At 41.2% G+C, this 19,565-nt stretch overlaps 1 protein-coding gene across 13 annotated transcripts in view; it reads left to right on the forward strand.

Annotated features, from left to right (window-relative positions):
• Positions 1–19,565, forward strand: part of ARHGAP26 (Rho GTPase activating protein 26) — a 465,415-nt gene that overhangs the window by 167,907 nt on the left and 277,943 nt on the right. For all 13 annotated transcript variants that reach the window (XR_009694187.1, XR_009694186.1, XR_009694188.1 and 10 more), the window contains one exon: positions 10,701–10,779. Coding sequence is in view for 10 of the 13 variants with exons in the window: in XM_061151615.1 (XP_061007598.1) it covers positions 10,701–10,779 (79 nt within the window). In the remaining 3 variants the exon portion in view is untranslated. The remainder of the gene's footprint in view (positions 1–10,700; positions 10,780–19,565) is intronic.

Raw genomic sequence — 19,565 nt, forward strand, 5'->3', positions numbered from 1 at the left:
AGTTGATATTTAAACTGAAGCTTGGGCAAGTTTAAACATAATCTCCATTTCTGCATAGGTAGGACAAAAAGCCAGAAAAATGGGAAATTGGTTAAAGAAAGAATAGTGACAGCTAGAAAGATTAATGGAAGATCTGAATAATCTTCCCCAACCCTCCAATGAGTCACCACCCTTAGTATATTTTTATAGAAAGCTGCATGATGCAGGTAAAAGGTTGAAGCAGCCCTCAGTTTGAATTTGGGATCTGCCTCTTACTGGCTGTGTGAGTCTGGACCGGTGGATTAACCACTTCTGTAAGATCGGGCTAATCATACCTACCTTGCAAGATTATTTTGAAAATGGAATACTGTAATATTCTTCCCTGATGTAGTTCTTGGTTGGAAGAGGTTCTTTCTTTGAAGTTTGCTCTCTGTCCTAAAACCTGGGACTTCATTGTTCTTACTGTGTACCTTAGTGTTGGAAGGAATTTCTTTGAGCCTGTTTCATTTTGATGGCACACCTTTTCCCTAGTGTTGTGACTTTTCAAGTCATCTATAAGTTGAGAGTGAATACAGGTGCTTTAAGGGTATATGTGTACAGGAGGAAGAATCTTTTTTCAAACTATATGTGATAATCTATTATTTATATATATTTCCTATACAAGATAAAAGGTTTAAGCCTCTCCTTCCAATTTACGCTCTCAAAAGGAAACCATATCATACTACTTTTAAGTTAAAATAATACTCTTCTAGTTTGGTATGTGGTGTGTGTGCATGCATTTGTTTGTGTGTCTTTGTGATGTTTTGCGAGTTTAAGACTGTTTTCCAAAAAGGATCATCTTATGTAACAAACTTTGTTTCAGTGCTCAGCCTCTAGATGGCAGTGTTGTATATGTATTATAACTGTTAGCTGGTCTAGTGGAAAATTAGCTGTCCTTACTACACTGACATTTAGTAGTCAGTGGTGTGTGTGACGTGTGTTTCTGTAGAAGAAACCATCATGTGAATATTACCTCTTAAAGGAAAGGCATTCTAAATGACTCATTCTTTCCCTAGAAATTCCTTCCTTCCCACCCTTCTATGATGGATCACTTCATACCCACTTTCCTGCAGAAGCAAGCATGCTCAGTTAGTGCAGCCTCTGTTTAAACATTGCATTTTACCGTACTTTCTGAAGTACGGTAAAGAAGTACTTTCTCAAGTGTCAGGCTCTTTGCTTCAGGGACAGCTTATTCGAGGCTGGTGACAAAAACAGATGAGTGATTGGGACTGTCCAGTGTGTGCTGAGAACCAGGCATTTCTGCTTTTCCCTCTTGGTGCAGTCTGCCTTTATCTTCTGCAGCAGATGAATCCATTTTTCCTGGTTTCAAACTTCCCCTCCCCTCCCCTTCTCACCCCTTGTTTCAATAATATTTGATTTTGCCTTCCTGCTGGTTGGTTAGAGTGCTGGTCTCAATGCCGTTGACATTTTGGGGAGGAAATGGCTTTTTCCTTCCTCAGGGTGTTCTCCTGCTCTGACTTACATGATTTGGGTGGGGGTAGAGTGGGGAGAAATATTATAGTTTCTGAATTGCTCCTTGACGGTTCCATAAAATAAGCTAGTTGAGAAGTTCTTAGAATCTTTAGTCTTTGTGTATTTTTTAAATTGCTGGATTTTTTTTTTCTTTTCCTTTTTAAAAAGTTAAATGGTTAAATGAGAGTATTTGCTGTTTGATTCTGGTTTAAGTAAGAGTGGGATGTGCTGGTTAATGGACTGTGGTGTGAAATAAGGCAACCATATTTATTTTATTTCTATTACTTAATCTTGTTTCTGTTCTTTAGTCTGCATTGTAAAATTTGGAGTTTTATTGATTGAATATATCAGTTTATTTGCTAATTTCTAGGTATAAAATTAGTTTAGTTTTTAAAAATCAAAACCAAAATTTTGCTATTATATGAGTCTGAAGAAAGGAGACAATTCAATATGTAAACTCCACTTACCTGCATGTCTGTTCATCATGAGATAGAATACTAAGAAGGATTGATAAATGACCTAGAAGATTTTTAGAATTAGAATATTTTTTCGTAGGTTGTTATCAAAATAACAAGTGTTTGCATTCCCCGCAAGGGGTACTCGTCCTGGCAATGCATAATGCTTTCTTCTGGTGGTGTGTGTTGAAATCTGCTTACTGTTCGGTCCTTGGTGCCTGTGGCGCATAACTGGCACTCAGTATGTTTCGTTAAAGACCATGTAACTTACTACGCCAAAGATGTCTCTGTCTGGGCTTCCTGATGTTTCATGACTTCATTCTCCTTTAAAGAAAAATGTAAGGAAATTATCTGAAGCCATTGGCAGTATTCCTCTTTAGACTGTTATCTTTGCTATAGTCATGATTATTTTAGGACCTCTCCTCCCAGGAGCTCAGTGCTATAGGCTCTAGGAGGTTATGATTCATTCACTCATTAGGATCATATCCTTTCTAAATAATTGATTAGAAGCCTGCTTCTGAAAATTTCTCGAGGGCTGTATGTGTATTTGTGTGTGAGGGGGTAGGGGGGTGTAGAGGAAGTCCTTTCCTCCTTCTCCCGTTTCCTTTCTCCAGAGAGAGAGAGAAAGAAAGAAGTGCCTTCTCCCCCTTCCCTCCATCCTCATAAGGAAATGGTCACCTTGGATCCCAGGGCACAGATGCTCCCTGCTTGGGGTGTGGGCAGTACAGTGTTGTGCTTAGCATATGGGCCTTGCTTTAGAGTCAGGCAGACTGGGTTCCAGTTGAGGCTTTGCTGTTGCCTACCAGTTGAAGATTGTGCAAGTCATTTCTGAGCCTCAGTTTTTTAAAAGAAGTATAATGAAAGTACCTACTTCATTGCGAGGAACAAATGATAATGCTAGCCACATCCTTAGCCCAGTGCTTGGCCCATAGTAAACACTCAATAAACCTTAGCTACAGTTGGTGGGCCACTGTTTGCAATGTCTGTTTTCTCTCTCAGGTCTGTCTTTTTCTCACCTGTAGCCCACTGCAGGTTACTGTGGCATGTGTGTTTTTCTCATGTGCAAGCACATGTAATGCACAAGGACCGCTAATGGTTATTTATCTCGGAACATGCAAATTGTACAGATTCATAAGGTTCTGAATGGTAGATGAATATAGGAGATGAATGTTGCCCTTCTGTAATGACTCTGAGTCCTCAATATTGGAAAAAAATGGGCAAGTATCCCAAGTTCCCCTTTTGTTAATGAACTGGAAAGACTCTGCTCAGTTGGACTGTGAGGCACATCAAGAATGCAGACTAGCATCGTTGTTAGTCCCAGTGCACCAGATGACATTGTAACATGTGGTGATACCTTGGGATGGAACTCAGGCAGGGAGAGGCAGAGAAGGACCAACGCAGACCCCGGGATCGTAGGCTGGCAGTCCACAGATGTTCAGTTTGGCTTGAATAGTGCTTGAGGCAACGTTTTAAAGTGGGAGAGATCTGTAAACACTGACCTGACTGGCCACGGGCCAGCTGTCTATCGAGCTGGATGGCAGACGCCTCCTTTCGGTGGGGCACGTGCTTTCTACTTCGCGACAGTCTCGACCATGCCCTGATGCCCCCCACCGTGATGACAGGGGCCAGCTGCCATTTCGCCTTCCACTTGTACTGTTGTTTTTCCCATAGAGGAAAACCCCTTTTGTTTCTGTGACTTTATCAGAAAGCAAAAGTGCAAAGGAAAAAATAATGAGCTGCACATTTTAAGGTAAATGAGACCACACCTGTTTTCCTTGGGGCAGGGAAAAATCTTATCCAGTTTTCCTCATTTTGCTTTACTTGCCTGGTCTCTGTAGATATTTGACTCTGTAATCTCACATACACACGGAAGAGATGTCATTCTCCAGGATTATTCTGCTTTGTCCATAGGTTTGTGTACTGAAGATCTGCCATTTGTTTGGTAACATGAAGATCTGCTGAAACCTTGCATGCTTGTAATTGCCAAGGAACAGTTAAGGATCAGTTTTGCCAGTAGCACTTTAAAAGCAAAGGACCACTTCCTTTGGCACTCATGTGTCTCTCTTTACCTGTGGCTGGCAACCTATTCTCTAGACCTTCATCGTTTTCGTCTGTCTTCCTATCTAAGAACAGTGAGGCAGGTTTTGTGCACAGGCTGTGAGAATGTGTTTCTGTGGATGCCACAGTCCTTCTTTTACTCGGAATTTAACCCTTATATGTGCAGTACTGTGAATAGAACCTGGGGAATGAACTCTTGCCAGCAGAAGATTTATAGTGTTATGAATGAGTAAGCCCTAGATCTTTGGAGGTCAGTATAAAAGAAAAGTACTGTTAGATTCTGAGTGTGTTTCAGTGGGGTGGAGTGAGTTAGTAATAGCATTTCCTGGTCCAGTAGGAAGTGGGTGAATTGCCAAGCCATTGAGATCACCATTGTTGACTCAGATTCAGGAATAAGATTAGAGTAGGAGGGCTGTCAAGCAACCCTGGAATCAGGGCTGGTTGTGATTCTGCTTGCTCCTGGCTGGTGAGAAGGCTGTGAGCTGACGTGAGTGGTCCCAGGTTCATGGATGTGCTAATAAATCATATATTACTTTACGTGAACCCTTTGTGGAGACCAGAGTTGAAAGGAGATAAGGTGGTGGGTAGCAGTTTGCCTTTTGATAGGTGCATAACTGTTTTCTGCATCACCCCAGTAGTGTGAGAGGCAAGGTGCTTAGAAAATTGCAGATCCTTATTCATGCGTCTCAAGAGGATCCAGATAGAGCACCAACCAAGGACTTGTTCAGAGTGAACAGGAGGTACTATATTTGAAGTAGAATTTTAGGATTGAGCTCTAGAAAGGATTGTAAATCATTTGTTCCTTCTCTCCTTTGGTGGGTAGTGGGAACACTCTGGCAGGTTTTCTAGGATTTGCTGAAGACCCCTTATCAATGATCAGACATTAATTCCAAAAGGGGGAAGTAGGCCACTTTGATGTTTTACTCAGGAGGAAAAAGGAAATGGCCATGATCTCAGAGACTGTATGTCAGCCCTTGGCCTGGCTTGCTTTGTGGTAGAGGTGTGATTTTTCAGTGGTGTGTGACAGTGTTTGGGGGGTGGGGATCTTGTGTGTCAGAAGCACCTGTGACTCTTTCTTTCCCTTTTTAATCTGCCCTTCTCCTTCCGTAATTTGGACACTACCCAACATTTGTCATCTATTCCCTTCACTGACCTGCTGCTCATTTGCTCCTGTGATAACAACTAATTTTGGGAGCACTTATTTTGTGTCTGACATTTTTAAATGCCTTATACATAGTTCACTTAGCCTTCACAACTACCCCATGAGGTAGGTACTCTTATTGTCTGCTTTTTAAAGAATAACATAGAGTCATTCAATTACTTGTCTGCTAGGAAGCACTAAAGTCAGAACAACAAGTAAGCTTAGATGACAGGTGGTATATCATGGGTATTTAAAAACATTTTTTTATTGATTAATAAAATGGATAAATCTTAAGTCTATATCTTAATGACTGTGCACATACAGACACATCCTCCCACATACCTGTGTGACGACCTAGGTCAAGTTATAGAACATTTCTGTCACTCTGGCAGATTTTCTTGGGCACCTTCCCTATCACTGCCCATATTTCTTTTCCAAGACAAAATCACTGTTCTGGTTTCTATCAGCACAGATGACTTTTGCAAGAATTTGAACATTCTATAAATGAAATCCCACTGTTGGTAGTCTTTTGCATCTGGCTTCTTTCCCTCATTATTATTTCTATGAGATTTATTCATGTTTTTGCATGTAACAGTAGTTGGTATTTTTTGTTGTTTGTGGTGTTCCGTTGTTTTAAATATACAACAGCTTATTGTCTTGTGAATGGATATTTGTCTTCTTTGCAAAACCTGGCCATTATGAATAAACCTGAGTATTCTCAAATGTATTTTTTGGTAGACATGTGCTCGTTTCTCTTGGGTATATGTCTAGAGGAAGAATTGCTAGATCATAAGGCACAGGTTTAATTTTAATAGATATTTCCAAAGTGGTTTTATCACTTTACTCTCCCACCAGCAGTGTATGTTCCAGTGCAGAGTTCCAGGAACTCTGCATTCTTGCCAGTGCTTGTTATTGGTGGTCTTTTGAATGCTTTCCATTCAGAAGGGTGTTTATTTCATTGTGGTCTTAATTGCATTTCCCTGATATGTTATCACGTTCCCTTCTGTTTCTTATGTTTGTGGCCATTTGTGTGTCCTGTTTTATGAAGGTCTTTCATCCATTTTATTAATTGGGTTGTTCTTTTTTTTTTTTTTTCTTATTTGTTGACATTCTTTGCATATTCTCGATGTTTGTCTCATTAGAGAGAAAAATTACAAACACCTCTTCCTCTCCTAGTAGCATCTTTTGACTCTCTTAGTATCTTTTGATAACTGGACATTCTTTTATTTTGGTGAAGTTCAAATTTATCCTTATTTTTTATGATTAGTGCTTTTTGTGTTCTTCTGCAAAACATGAAACTTATTGCCTTTTCATTTCTTGGATATTTTTAGGCAGAAAAAAACGTGGAGACCCACTGCTATAGAATGTAAACCACAGTCACACTGGTCATTATTGGATTCCTGTTTTTGAACTGACTGCCTAGAGTGGTGTTCTGAGCCCTCATATATATAAAGCACTTTAGGTTTCACAGAGCTCTTAATCATTCGACCTCATTTGATCCTAGTCAGGAGCTCACTAAAGGCCTTGCAGGAGGGTTTAGTCCCTTCTCATGGCCAACAGAAGCTCTCTGGCAGCTGCAGGATCTACATGTTTCCCACAGCTTTGTGCTTGAGGGCAAAGCATTAGACTGTGTGGTTTGGTTCCTGGCTCTGTAACTGGGGACAAAATGCTTAACCTATTTGTGCCTTGGTTTTCTCAGCTGCTAAATGGGATAATGAGAATATCCCTCCCTCATGATGTAGTTGTGAAGATGAAATGAATTAATTACTGTATAGTGCTTAACACACTATCTGGCACACAGAGTTGGGTTATTATTATTGTAGTTTTATTATTATTGTTTGATGTGGGTCACAGTTCTTTTTTTAATTGTTGTATAATTGACTTAAAATATTAGTTTCAGGTGTACAACAGTGATTTTTTTATAGGCTACACACCATACAAAGTTATTATGAAATATTGACTATATTCCTGGTGCTATATATAACATCTCTATGACTTATTTGATCACTTGTACATCTTAATTCCCTTCACCTGTTTTGTCCCTCCTCTCACTCTTCTCCCCTCTGGTACCTACTAGTTTGTTCTCTGTTTCTGAGGACCACAGTTATTTGCAGAGCTGAAAAGAGCTCTGATCATTTATTGGGTTTTCCTTTTATTGTGTCATTTTTTTTCCCCCTCATTCCACACTCCTACCTCATGAGTCCTCTGTCTCTTTCCCTCTTTGTCTTTCCACTTTTGTTATGAAAAGCCAGATGCATTTCACACATGAACTAAATTGATACCTGAATGAAAGTGTACTGTCTTATAGGGACTGACATGGAATGTGTAAGATCATTGAGAGTTTTGCTCAGTTTCTTTGCTTTTGAGGGATGGTGGCTAGCAGGGGCATAGAATATGGAAAGGAAGTGACTACTTGATTCCAAAATAAAGTTGACCCATTTACCTTGGTTCTAAGAATTACAGACATAAGAGATTTATGTGGTTTAAATTGTAATAAGGGAAAAGAAAACTTGAAGCCAAGTGAGTGTTTTCTAGATGTCTGGAAACGATAGTATAATACTATGCTCCAGATGTTAACATACATGAGGCTGAGAGAAAGTTTTCTGAACTTGGGGTGATAGGACTAGTATCAAGTGTGTTAAATCTATTCAGTTCTCTATCACCCCATCCCTCCAAAAAAAAAAAGGAGAATAAGATCACACGTGGAAAAGAATTTATCTTTTGATATTTCTTCGTGAAATAAAAACAAATCCTGTTGACGTTCCTGGTTATTAATGCCAAGTGGCCCACCCTTAATAGCCTCTGAGTTTGTTTGAACTTCCTCTTTGTGACTGGGTGGAAATTTCACACTGTTTGCCATGAAGTTGATGTGACATCTGCGAGGTCCCTGACATCTTGATGTGCTAGGAAGCTATTGTGGTTTCACTGTTTGCTGATGAACACCTAGCAGGAAATGAACTGAGACACTTTGGTGTGTAGAGAGTAGCTTTACCCCAGTGTGGAGAGCAGGCTGTCTTTGCTCTCCAGTGTGGGGAGAACATAAAGGAAAAACGGGGTGTCTGGGTGGGCAGAGGGACTTCAGAGCTAACTGTGCCTCAGGATCACCTGAGAAGATGGTTAAAATTCAAGTTCTCAGGCACAGCACAGAAGTTCAGGTTGAGTGAGGCAGGGCCGGGCTGGGTACCTCTACGCTAAGGGGATGGCTGATGTCCAGGCACAACAACACTGAGAGCAACACTCAAAAAAGAGTTTCAGGCTCAGGGACTGGAGAGACTTTTCGTAGACTTTTCATCTCAAAGCTATTAAAGGTTTGTGTGTGGCTTTAAACTGGGAGTAGAATCAGTCCACCAAGCCCCCAGCCACAGGGCCGCAGATGCCAGCAGGCTGCAGATACCCAGCAGGTCAGGCACACCAGATGGGCTGACAGTGGTGGGACAAGGAGGAGGAGTCCCCTGGCCTGTGCAGGGAATCACTGTCCCTTTTGAGTCATTGGGTCTAGGTACTAGCACCCAGTGTGAGCTTCACGAGAGTGACCGCCCTCTGCCCCATCACCTGTCTGTCATCCACCTGCTTATCCCCAGCCACCTACACACACCCCCTTCTCCCACCGCTGCTACTCCCCCTGGTCTTTTTCCCTCTCCCTGCCCCCACCCTCTCGTTCACCACCTCCCACACTCACACTCCCTCCTCAGTGCCCCTCATTCCCAGCCGCCCCTAGATACGTTGTGTGTGTGTGTGTGCGCGCGCGTGTGTGTACACTAGGTCTTCATTGCTGTGTGGGCTTTTCTCTGGTTGCAGAGAGTGGGGCTACTCTCTAGTTGCAATGCATGGGCTCCTCATTGTGGTGGCTTCTCTTGTTACTGAGCATAGTCTCTAGGCACGCAGGCTTCAGTAGTTGTTGCATGTGGGCTCGGTAGTGGCAGCTCACTGGTTCTAGAGCACAGGTCATAGTTGTGGTGCGTGGACTCAGTTGCTGCATGGCATCTGGGATCTTCCCGGATCAGAGATACAACCCATGTCTCCTGCATTTGTAGGCAGATTCTTTACCTCTGAGCCACCAGGGAAGCCTCCAGGCTTCCATCTTTGAGAACTTTTTTCCTTTGGAGATGTTGAGGAAGGATGAATGAAAACAAATGTGATATTTAAAATATCTTCAATATAAGTAGACCTAGCATGTTCATTGACACTGTGGAAATAAGCCAGGAGCAGCTAGAACAGTGACTATAAGTGGATTGAATAAATAGGCTTAGGTGTTTATGGGCCCAGACTTGTGCTGTGCAAGGCATCATGGAGTTCGTGTGTGTGTCCACTGTACCTTCTGTGATCCTGAGCAGTGCTGCAGACTTAATTCTTGCTCAGTGGATCTCTGCCTTCCTTTTAGGCTTTCTCAAATTTTAAAGATGATTTGAGTCATTAATTCTTAACTTTTTGTGGGTTGCAGTCTCCTTTCATAATCTGATAGGCAGTTTGAATTATTTGTCCAGAACAAGGCACAAACATTTGGAGGAGGGAGGGTGGCTCATAGACTCTTTGGGGCCCTTCCTTGGACCCTAAGTCAAGAATTCCTGTCTTAATGAGCATAGAGGGCTTGTAGTCCCTTCTCCCAAGTTCCTTTTTGTGGTGCACCTCTCTTGTGTGACATCTGTTAGGGGTACACAACAAACATTATTCGATATCGTGTGCATGCTTTCTGCAGGGTCTTTGCTCAGTTTGAAAGAGCAAGAATATTTCAGGCAAAGAGTGAAAAGAGCTAATGCATATAAAGAACTTAGTTCCTGCTGTGCTAAAGATTCATTTAAAACTAGTGTGTACATTTAATATAGTTATAAGTATAATGCCCATTACCCCATAAAACTTTTTCATGTCAGAAGCAGTTTAGAAGCATTGGACTAGATATTAGACCAGGATCCCTCCACTTGTATGTTCCATCTCTTTTTATTGAGTCCAATAATTCTCTTCAGTTTTTGTTGTTGGTTAGTCGCTAAATCGTGTCCAACTCTTTTGTGACCCCATGGACTGTAGCCCGCCAGGCTCTTCTGTTCATGGACTTTTCTAGGCAAGAATACTGGAGTGGGTTGTCATTCTGTTCTCCAGGGAATCTTCCTGACCCAGGGATCAAACCCAAGTCTCCTGCATTGGCAGGTAGATTTATTACCACTAAGCCACCAGGGAAGCCCTGTCTTCACTTTAGCACATGTTTATTGTACCCCTACTTGGAGTCAAGCACTCTGGTAGCATTTTGGGGGAGAGGAACGAATATGATCTCAAAGAACAAACAAGGCTGAAGGGAATCACTTGACTCCTCTGTGTACTTAGCTGTATGTGGAGTCCTGTCTTCTGTGTTTCCTGCCACCTTCCTGAGGGAAGTGGGTTGAGAGGGATTTGGGGTGATGGCTTTGCTTTCTGACACTAGAAGGTGGCTCTAAAGAGCTGAAGGGTGCCTCTCTCTCTGCATGCCATTAACCCTGGTAGCTTTTCACTCGGTTCCGTGGGTGTTTCTTTAAGACTCACCTTCGTCTGTGGCACTGGGTTTACATGTCCTTGTTTCTCCGTAGGCCCGGGGTTATCACCATGCAGGCATTGTCTGAAGAGGACCGAAGGCTCTGGATGGAAGCCATGGATGGCAGGGAACCTGTAAGTAACAATTCAGGGGAGTAGAGCAAGAATAAAGGTCTCGAGTTGTTTTGCTTCCTTAGTGCAGCAATTTTTGCTTTTGCTCTAAATAAAACCTTGGGCTCGTGAGACCAGTGTACCAGAGGGGCTTTTTATTTTTATTGTTTTTTATTCCTGGACTAATGTTCCTGGATATTGATATTGCTTTTGTGTGAATGCAGTTCTGGAGCTTTGGCCTGTCAGTCTAAGGTATGGGTCCTGTATGACGCCACATCAGACCAGAGACCACCCCCACCCTTCACCAAGGCAGTTGTAACGCCCAGAGGACTTTTAGAGGGAGGCACCATCAGTCTGACTCATTGATAACCTCCACAAAGTGCAGTGCAGAGCATTACTTCAGATCCATTTTAATAGATTAAATGATGATAAAAGTGTGTACAGATGATGCAGAATCTTGTCATCACCCTCTGGTTCAGCTTCCCATTGCTATACTTGGCTCACACCCCACTATAACTGATGAGATTACCAGGGTCCACGAAAGGATTTAAGCCTAAAATGTGATCCACCCTCCCGTTTCAGAGGTGCTGGTCTCCTCTGATGGGTGATGTAATCTTGTGGTTTTCCTGCATCTTGTGACATGTAAAACCCACGGAAGAACCTTGGGGAAGTCCCGAGAGTCAGAGTAGTCATCTTAACTTGGGGCCAAGGATCTCAGCTCCAGTACTCAGCAAATCTCAAGGTTACAGAAGTTGTAAGAGTATGGTCTTACCATGTCCCACCTGTAAAAGATAAAAAGAATCCACACTGTCAGAGGGCCAGTAATTGGGCCAATAATTATCACATACAAAGGCACTGTCAAAAAAGGGAAATATGTGCAAGGGACATGAGGCAGGCATAGCCTCCATTGACTATAGAACTGTGCGTCACATAGGGTGTGCAATATAGATGATTCCAGTTCATTTGTGTGTCTCTTTCTCAGCCTGCTCTGATTAGGTGATCTGTATTGATTAATGTCATTTTCTATTGAGGTATTTTGTGTCCAAACATGGAACTCATTATAGTCAACATAGACAAATAACTAGTATTTGTAGCACATTTAATAATACAAAGCAAGATTTGAAGCACTGTTTAAAGATTTAGGTGCAGTTTGCTAAACCTAGTTAATTAAATAAACATATCTTAGTTCTTCTCCTGGACTAAGATACAGGATATCCCTGATTTTCCCTGAATACTTTGTTACTGATAACTTTTGATGGCTCTCTCAAAAGCAGATACACATTTCTACCTTCAGGGCTTTGTGAGCACAATAGGTGCTTGATATCACAGGCTTTTCAGAGCAGTTTCCTAAGTAGTCTTCATCTCTGCTGTTATCACCTACCATTAATTGAGCTTGTGTGTGTGTATATCCGTAAGGCACAGATTTGGCACATAGCATCTCTTAACCCATTTATTCTTCTTAGTACCTAACAAACTAAATGTTATGATTTGATATCACAGATGAGGAAACTGAGGCTTAGAAGAGATTAAATAACTTACCCCAAGTTGTACAGATAGTAAGTGGCTATATTTGTAGGGCACAGGCTAGGTTGCTATAGCAAAGAGATTTCAAAGTGCAAAAGCTTAAATAAAATAGAAGTTTATTTCTCTCACGGAGCTCAGAAGTGAGCAGTCTATGCCTGACAGGGTCATTTTGCTGAGACAGACTACGACCTGGGACCTTTTGCTGCAGTGCTTGCACCTGGACAAACCTGTACGCCAACAACAGAATACAAAGAAACTATAAGGGACCAAAAATAACTGAGTACTGGCTCAGTTGGGGCAGATTCTGGACAAAAGATACAAACAGACCAGAAGACCTAACTGCAACTTTTGAAGAGCAACTAGCAAAAGCAGGGATTTGGGAGCAAAAGCAGGGCATGCCCCCTGCACACACTACCACCTAAGGGGTGAGAGAACCACCTAAACCACCCCTCCAGCCCAGTCCCTACACGCACCTTTACCTTTACCCTCACTGCATATAAGGAGCAATCTCCCACCTCCTCAGGGAGCAAGTAAGGGAAGCTGTTACTTGTTCTTGTTCCCCTGCTAGCTGCACTGGGGCCCATAAAACCTTGCGTGAGTTTCTTGTCTGGCCTCTAATCAATTTCTATTGATTGGGAAAGGCTATGAATCCTGGTTGGTATCAGTGCCATCCTCAATCCACGGCTTTCCATGTTCCATTCATTTCCGTTTTTCAGCCAGATAATGGAGATGAGAGCATCTAGGATCCAGAGGATGCATACCCCGCTTCCACTGCCCCCCAAATAATTATATGGCCACATTGATCTACAAAGGAGCATGAGAAAACATAGGCAGCCATGGCTCCAGCCAGTGCCCAGGAGATCTTACCACTTCAAGGAGGAAGGACAGAAACTGTGGGGTGGTTAACAGTTTCCACCACAGTGCAAAGCTAGCATTAGAACCTGTATCTAGCCCTAAATGTCTTTGGTTTTCATTTTTAATAGAGATAAAATGTCAAATTGCCTTCTAAGAATCCTTACACAGTTAATTTTTACATTACTTTCTGTGACTCTCTTGAATGATTCTTAACTCATAGGGCAGGAAATACCCAGGAAGAAAAATCCTGTCGGGGCATACTATTCTTTGTGTGAACAAAAAACCCACTTTGGGGTGGGTAGATATGTGTGTGTGTGTGTGTGTGTTCCCTCCAATAAGCTGGAGTTCTTAAATTGCTTCACGCACTGCATTTTAAGTCTCCCCACCTCCCTCTCCCACCCTTTGGTGTTTGTTCTCTGTCTGCATATACTTGGTTTTCTCATAAACCACCTTAGTTTCCCCGTAGATGAACATCTGGCCTCTGCTGGTTGTGTGCTTCTGAGAGACACATCTCCTTGCTCCAGAATGTGCATAGTAAAACAAGCTTAAGCACAAAATAATTGTTTTCCAAATATAATATAAATTTATTTCCTCTCAGTAACATATAGCTTGCATTGAAAAACCACACCTCTGTGTGCTTTTAAGTTTCCTGAAGAGACACATAAATGCAGGCATGTGATGACAGTTTAATTGGCAAGAATATTAAGCCTAATTTTGTCTCCCATTGCTGAGAGCCTCTGGGGAGCATTACAGGAGCTATATACCCAGTAGACAATTAGCAGCTCTGCTTTAATCACCATCTCCCTAATTAGTTAGGTCTGTCCCCTTGGGAATTTTGGCTTTGGTAAGGGAGCAGAAACCTTTTTCTCTAGTTGATCTTCAAATATTTCCTTTACTTCAGGGAGATGTTAATAACAGCACCTATCTTTAGTTTTTGTACTTAGAGCTCGGTTCTGTAATTGATTACTCAGAGTTGGTTTTTGTTTTTTTTTTATTGAAGGGGTTGATAATCTTGGTTTCCATCTTTTTGTTCTTTCATCATTCAGTAACACCTTTTTTAACTCCGAGTCAATTTTATTTTTTTTTAAACAATGTTTTAGCTAATTGTTAAATAAATTACAGTTTCTACCAACCAGTAACATGCTGGTCTAAAGAAGAGTTGAATGTCTTTATGTTATTGATGGATATATAATGGAGAAAGAAATTAGAATTGTGTTTCAATAATGAGCATTATGATTTTTAATTTATGTAATGAATTCTAATTCAGATGAAGGAAAGCCAATTTAAACTTTTCAGAGAAAAATCTGAATTTATTGGCTTACATAACTGAAAAATCTTGGGGTATAATAGCTCTGGCCCATCTGAATCCAGGGGCTTCCATAATATTTGGAGTCAGTTTCTTCTTTTGTACTGGCTTCATTTCCAAGAGGTTCTTTTTATGTAGTGCTGATATGCTTTCTGGATGTTCCCGGCTTACATGTTATTATCAAGAACAGGAGAGAGGAAACTTTTTCTGTAATGGGCTAGATAGTATTAATAAATATTTTAGGCTTTGGAGGCTGTAGGGGTCACTATTGCAGCTACTCAGTTTTGCTGTTGGAGCTCAAAAGCAGTCGTAGACAATATGTAAATAAATGCATGTGGCTGCATTTCAATAAAAGTTTATTTATAAAAACAAGTAGAAGGCCAAATTTCAAGTTGTGGACTGAAATCCCTGATCTGTAAGTCTGGTAGAAGGAGAGCTTTGCTTAATAATTCCCAGGAAGTCCCATGTTTGAATCTTAGTGGGCTAAATACTTGGACCAGAGCATGGAACAGGTGAATTGACAGTGTGGCTCACTTTCCCACTGCATGAGAACTGTATAAATGGTGAGGGAAGGTTGGCTTCCCCTGGGGTAAATCGAAGCACTGTTATGAAGAATGGTGGTAGACATACATGAAATAGGCAAAAATGACACAGTTTATCCAACTCTGATATCTATATTCCATTAAATTTTCTATTCAGAGAGCTTGTTCTTTGATACTTGGCCGGGAATGAAAACCACAAGTTTACCATGAACATCATACTTCAAGTGAAAGACTGGATGCTTCCTCCCTAAGAGTAGGATCAAGGCAAAGATGTCCACTCTCATTACCAGTCTTACTCAGCATGGTACTGGAAGTCCTAGCCAGTGCAGTAGGGTAAGAAAAGAAAAGACCCATAGACATTCTTTAAGAACTCAGCAACTGGCTAGTCAGATAAAATTTTGAAATGATTTTGCTGGATTTTCTTCACTTTCTGTTAAATGTGGGTTGACAAGCTATAGAGTCAACATTCCAGCCACATAAGCTTTGATTTTAATATTCTATGGCCACTGTCTCAGCTTGAGAGTAGACTTTCTATATTAAACGGGACACAGAACTTTAGTGCAAGTTGCATAAATATTGCAACGAGGAGAAATTTTAGAGACAGCAAATTTCCTTTTTTCTCGGTTCCTTATAACTAAAGTTCTCTCTCTTATTCTCTTTGTATATTGCTCGTAAGTATGTTCAGTACATTTAAACAAGCAGATTAGACTCAGAACAGTCATTACCAACACATACATCCAACCTTCTGCCCTATGGAAAGATGACTCAGCACATAAGTAGAACTAATAGGGTAACCCAGAGTCTTAGAACTTAGACCTGTATGAACTGTGTTCCTACATATTTCCTGTAGTTGTGATTAGTGGTATCTCTGGAAGCGCTTCTCTTACCTCCTTATTTTAGAGGTATTAGTCTTCCTTCACAGCCAAGGATTCTTTAGTAAAATTAAATGTTTATCCACTTTGAGTCAGTACTTGAATCTCTTTTGATAGCCAGAAAGTTCAATAGTTGGGAGATGCCAGAATTATGTGGAATTAGATTAGGAGGAGAAGAAACAGGTAGCGTAGCATCAAAGATTGTGTGTAAATACACGTATTAGTTTGAAACAATGAAATTGCCACTTTTGAAATTCAAAATGGCCAGATATTGGTGATTTCATATGGCTCAGGCTCCTACTTGTGGAACATAAAGAAGCCCACACCCAGGCCAGTATCACATGCTTATTTTTTTAAGTGGGAACACTGCTCAAAAGGGCCAGTCAATGGTTGATCTTGGGTGGATAATCCAGGTCTCCTAGCTTTCAGCTCTGTGATGTTTTATTAAGTACTACAACTCGTAAACTGATGACTTATTAGGAAGCCAAAATTGAATGGGGGCTTCCCTGATGGCTCAGCGGATAAAGAATCCACTTGCAGTGCAGGAGACAGGAGACTCAGGTTCAATCCCTGGGTTGGGAAGATACCCTGGAGGAGGAAATGGCAATCCACTCCAGTATTCTTGCCAGACAAAATTTCATGGACAGAGGAGCCTGGTGGACTACAGTCCGAAGGGTCATAAAGAGTTGGACGTGACTGAGTGACTAAGCCATTAAGCACAAGCACATAGCTGAATGGCGTCTACCCTCCCTTTTATTTTCATTATTATTTTTTTTACCCTCCCTTTTAAGTGGAGCTCCTCTGTCGGGGCTGCTGCTGCAGAAGAAGGAAAAAGCACCAGGGACTAAGGAAAAACCACTTGTCCAGTAAGTGGACAAAACAGCCTGGCTTCCTCCTGGTGACCTCCAGTTTAAAGAAATGTTCTATTTTAGTCCTTGTGGATTTTGAGACTGAACGGTCTGCCCTTCTCTTGCCTATTTCTGCTAAGCCCAAGTTCCAGCCCCTGAGTTCTTCAAGAATTCATAGGAAGCAGCAGTTGCATTGGATCTTATGTTCTGTACCAAAAGATCTGTGCTTTAAAGGCAAAAGTGAGATTGATGACCATTCAGATGAGATCTCATAATCAGAGACAGAATGTCATGGTGGTTAAAAATGTGGGCTTGGGCAGCCAGGCTTTAAATCCCTATTCACCAGAAATAGCTGTCTAACACTAGGAAATGACCTGGTCTCTCTGAGCATGTTTCTTTACCTACAAGGTGGAGATATTAATAGTGTCGTCCTATAAGATTATTTTATAAGGATCAACGTTTATGTGGAGTACTTAGATAAGGCCTCTGTGTGGTGAAGTGCTTGTTAAATGTTAATTCATACCATTATCTTTTTGGAGAGGAGGGACAGATAGCCAGACACCTGGATTCTCTTTCTAGCTCCTTTTCTAAATTACTCAGCTCATTTGAACACAGAGTTTATTTAGTTACCCTGGCCAGGCTCACCAAAGTGCAGGCAGGAACTGTTTTCACTAGTATGGAAAATGTGATTTCATTTAGCAGTCAGTCTGAACTCTCAGGCTACAAGTTGGAGGAGCATGCAGTAATGTTTAGCCTTATTTGCTATGATGCGGCCCAGGCCTGGCAGTTTGTAATCCCAGCTGTATGCTCAGCTCAGCTCACTACTGCTGAAACTTACATTTTCCTTTCTTAATAAAATAAGTGATCAAAGGAGTATGGATGGTTAAGAAGGTGAGGAGTGGAATTGCTGAGCTCCTGTGTAATGATGCAGGTCTCTCTTCTTTATGAGTGGAAGGGTGGTTTGGAAGACTACTTCTGTCCATTTTGTGAAGGCTCTCTTTGTAGCATCACATAGTGTGAACTGATAAATCATCTGAAAGTGAGGTTCCTAATTTACTTTCCATTTCCCCACCTCAGCCCCCCACTTGGCCCCAAGCTGCTGGGAAACTGTATTAAACCTTCACATTACTTGTTTCTGTTTCTTTTTCTCTTACTGAGTTAAGAAACTGGTTGTAAGCTTCATCTTTGAATCATATCAGTGTTTTTATATAGGTATAACTTAGTGCATATTCTATCACCAGCGTGCTCAAGTCTTAAAAGAATTGTAGTACTCGTCATGTCTTTCCTTGTTCTCTTTGGCTAGATGTCCTTTAGAAGAACAGTTTCTTGTGAAAATCATAGAATATTTAATTGAGGCATCTGAGCTGTGAGTTGGGAGAAAAGAGGAGATCAAGTGAAATTGTTTTATGATGGAGAGCTGATGAAACTGTTCTAAGAAATGGAAATTTTGATAGCCAGAAGACTTTTGGTTTGAACCTTATGATTTAATAACACACTGGTGGTGCTTACTCAGGTCTTAAACATTCTTCTTTCAGCATTTTAGCAAACGTGTACATTGTCCACCAATTATCTTGATGAGTAATGAGGATACCAATATGAGGAAGGCCCATATTAATAGAAATTTCATTTGTTTGCTGCAATTTCCTCATTGCCTAGCACAGCAGCTGGCCTGCCATAAGTGCTCCGTAAATACTTGTTGAAAAACTGGAGTCAAAACTAAGGGGAGGAGTTGAGGATAAACCTCATTTTCTTCACAAACTGTATTGCTTCCGTTACTTGAGACTGTGTGGGTAGATTTTTAATTCCTTGACTGTATATTTCATTTTGATACATATCTACTTACTTGCAACAGAATTTAGCTGAGGGACCAGTTAATCTTTTTTGTGCCAGGAAGACATTTGGCAATCAGGTAAAGCCTTTAAATCATTTCTCAGAGTAATATTTTTATTTTTTTTTTAAATTGGGGTATAGTTGTTTTATAATGTTATACAACAATGTTATATAGTGTATCAGCTATAGCTGTGTGTTGTTCACTTCACTTGCTCAGTCGTGTCCAACTCTTTGTGACCCCATGGACTGCAGCACGCCAGGCCTCCCTGTCCATCACCAACTCCCAGAGTTTACTCAAACTTATGTCCATTGAGTTGGTGATGCCATCCAGCCGTCGCATTCTCTGTCCTCCCCTTCTCCTCCCGTCTTCAATCTTTCCCAGCATCAGGGCCTTCTCAAATGAGTCAGTTCTTTGCATCACGTGGCCAAAGTATTGGAGTTTCAGCTTCAACATCAGTCTTTCCAATGAATATTCAGGACTGATTTCCTTTAGGATGGACTGATTCGATCTTGCAGTCCAAGGGATTCTCAAAAGTCTTCTCCACACCACAGTTCAAAAGCATCAATTCTTTGGCACTCAGTTTCTTTATAGTCCAACTCTTACATCCATACATGACTAGGAAAAACCATAGCTTTGACTAGATGGACCTTTGTTGGCAAAGTAATGTCTCTGCTTTTTAATATGCTATCTAAGTTGGTCATAACTTTTCTTCCAAGGAGCAAGTGTCTGTTAATTTCATGGCTGCAGTCCCCATCTGCAATGATTTTGGAGCCCAAGAAAATAAAGTCTGTCACTGTTTCCACTGTTTCCCCATCTATCTGCCATGAAGTGATGGGACCAGATGCCATGATCTTAGTTTTCTGAATGTTGAGTTTTAAGCCAACTTTTTCACTCTCATCTTTCACTTTCATCAAGAGATTCTTTAGTTCTTCTGCGCTTTCTGCCATAAGGGTGGTGTCATCTGTATACCTGAGGTTATTGATATTTCTCCCAGCTATCTTGATTCCAGCTTGTGTTTCATCCAGCCCAGCA

This window comes from Dama dama, chromosome 9, assembly GCF_033118175.1.
Source record: "Dama dama isolate Ldn47 chromosome 9, ASM3311817v1, whole genome shotgun sequence".
Classification (NCBI taxonomy): domain Eukaryota; kingdom Metazoa; phylum Chordata; class Mammalia; order Artiodactyla; family Cervidae; genus Dama; species Dama dama.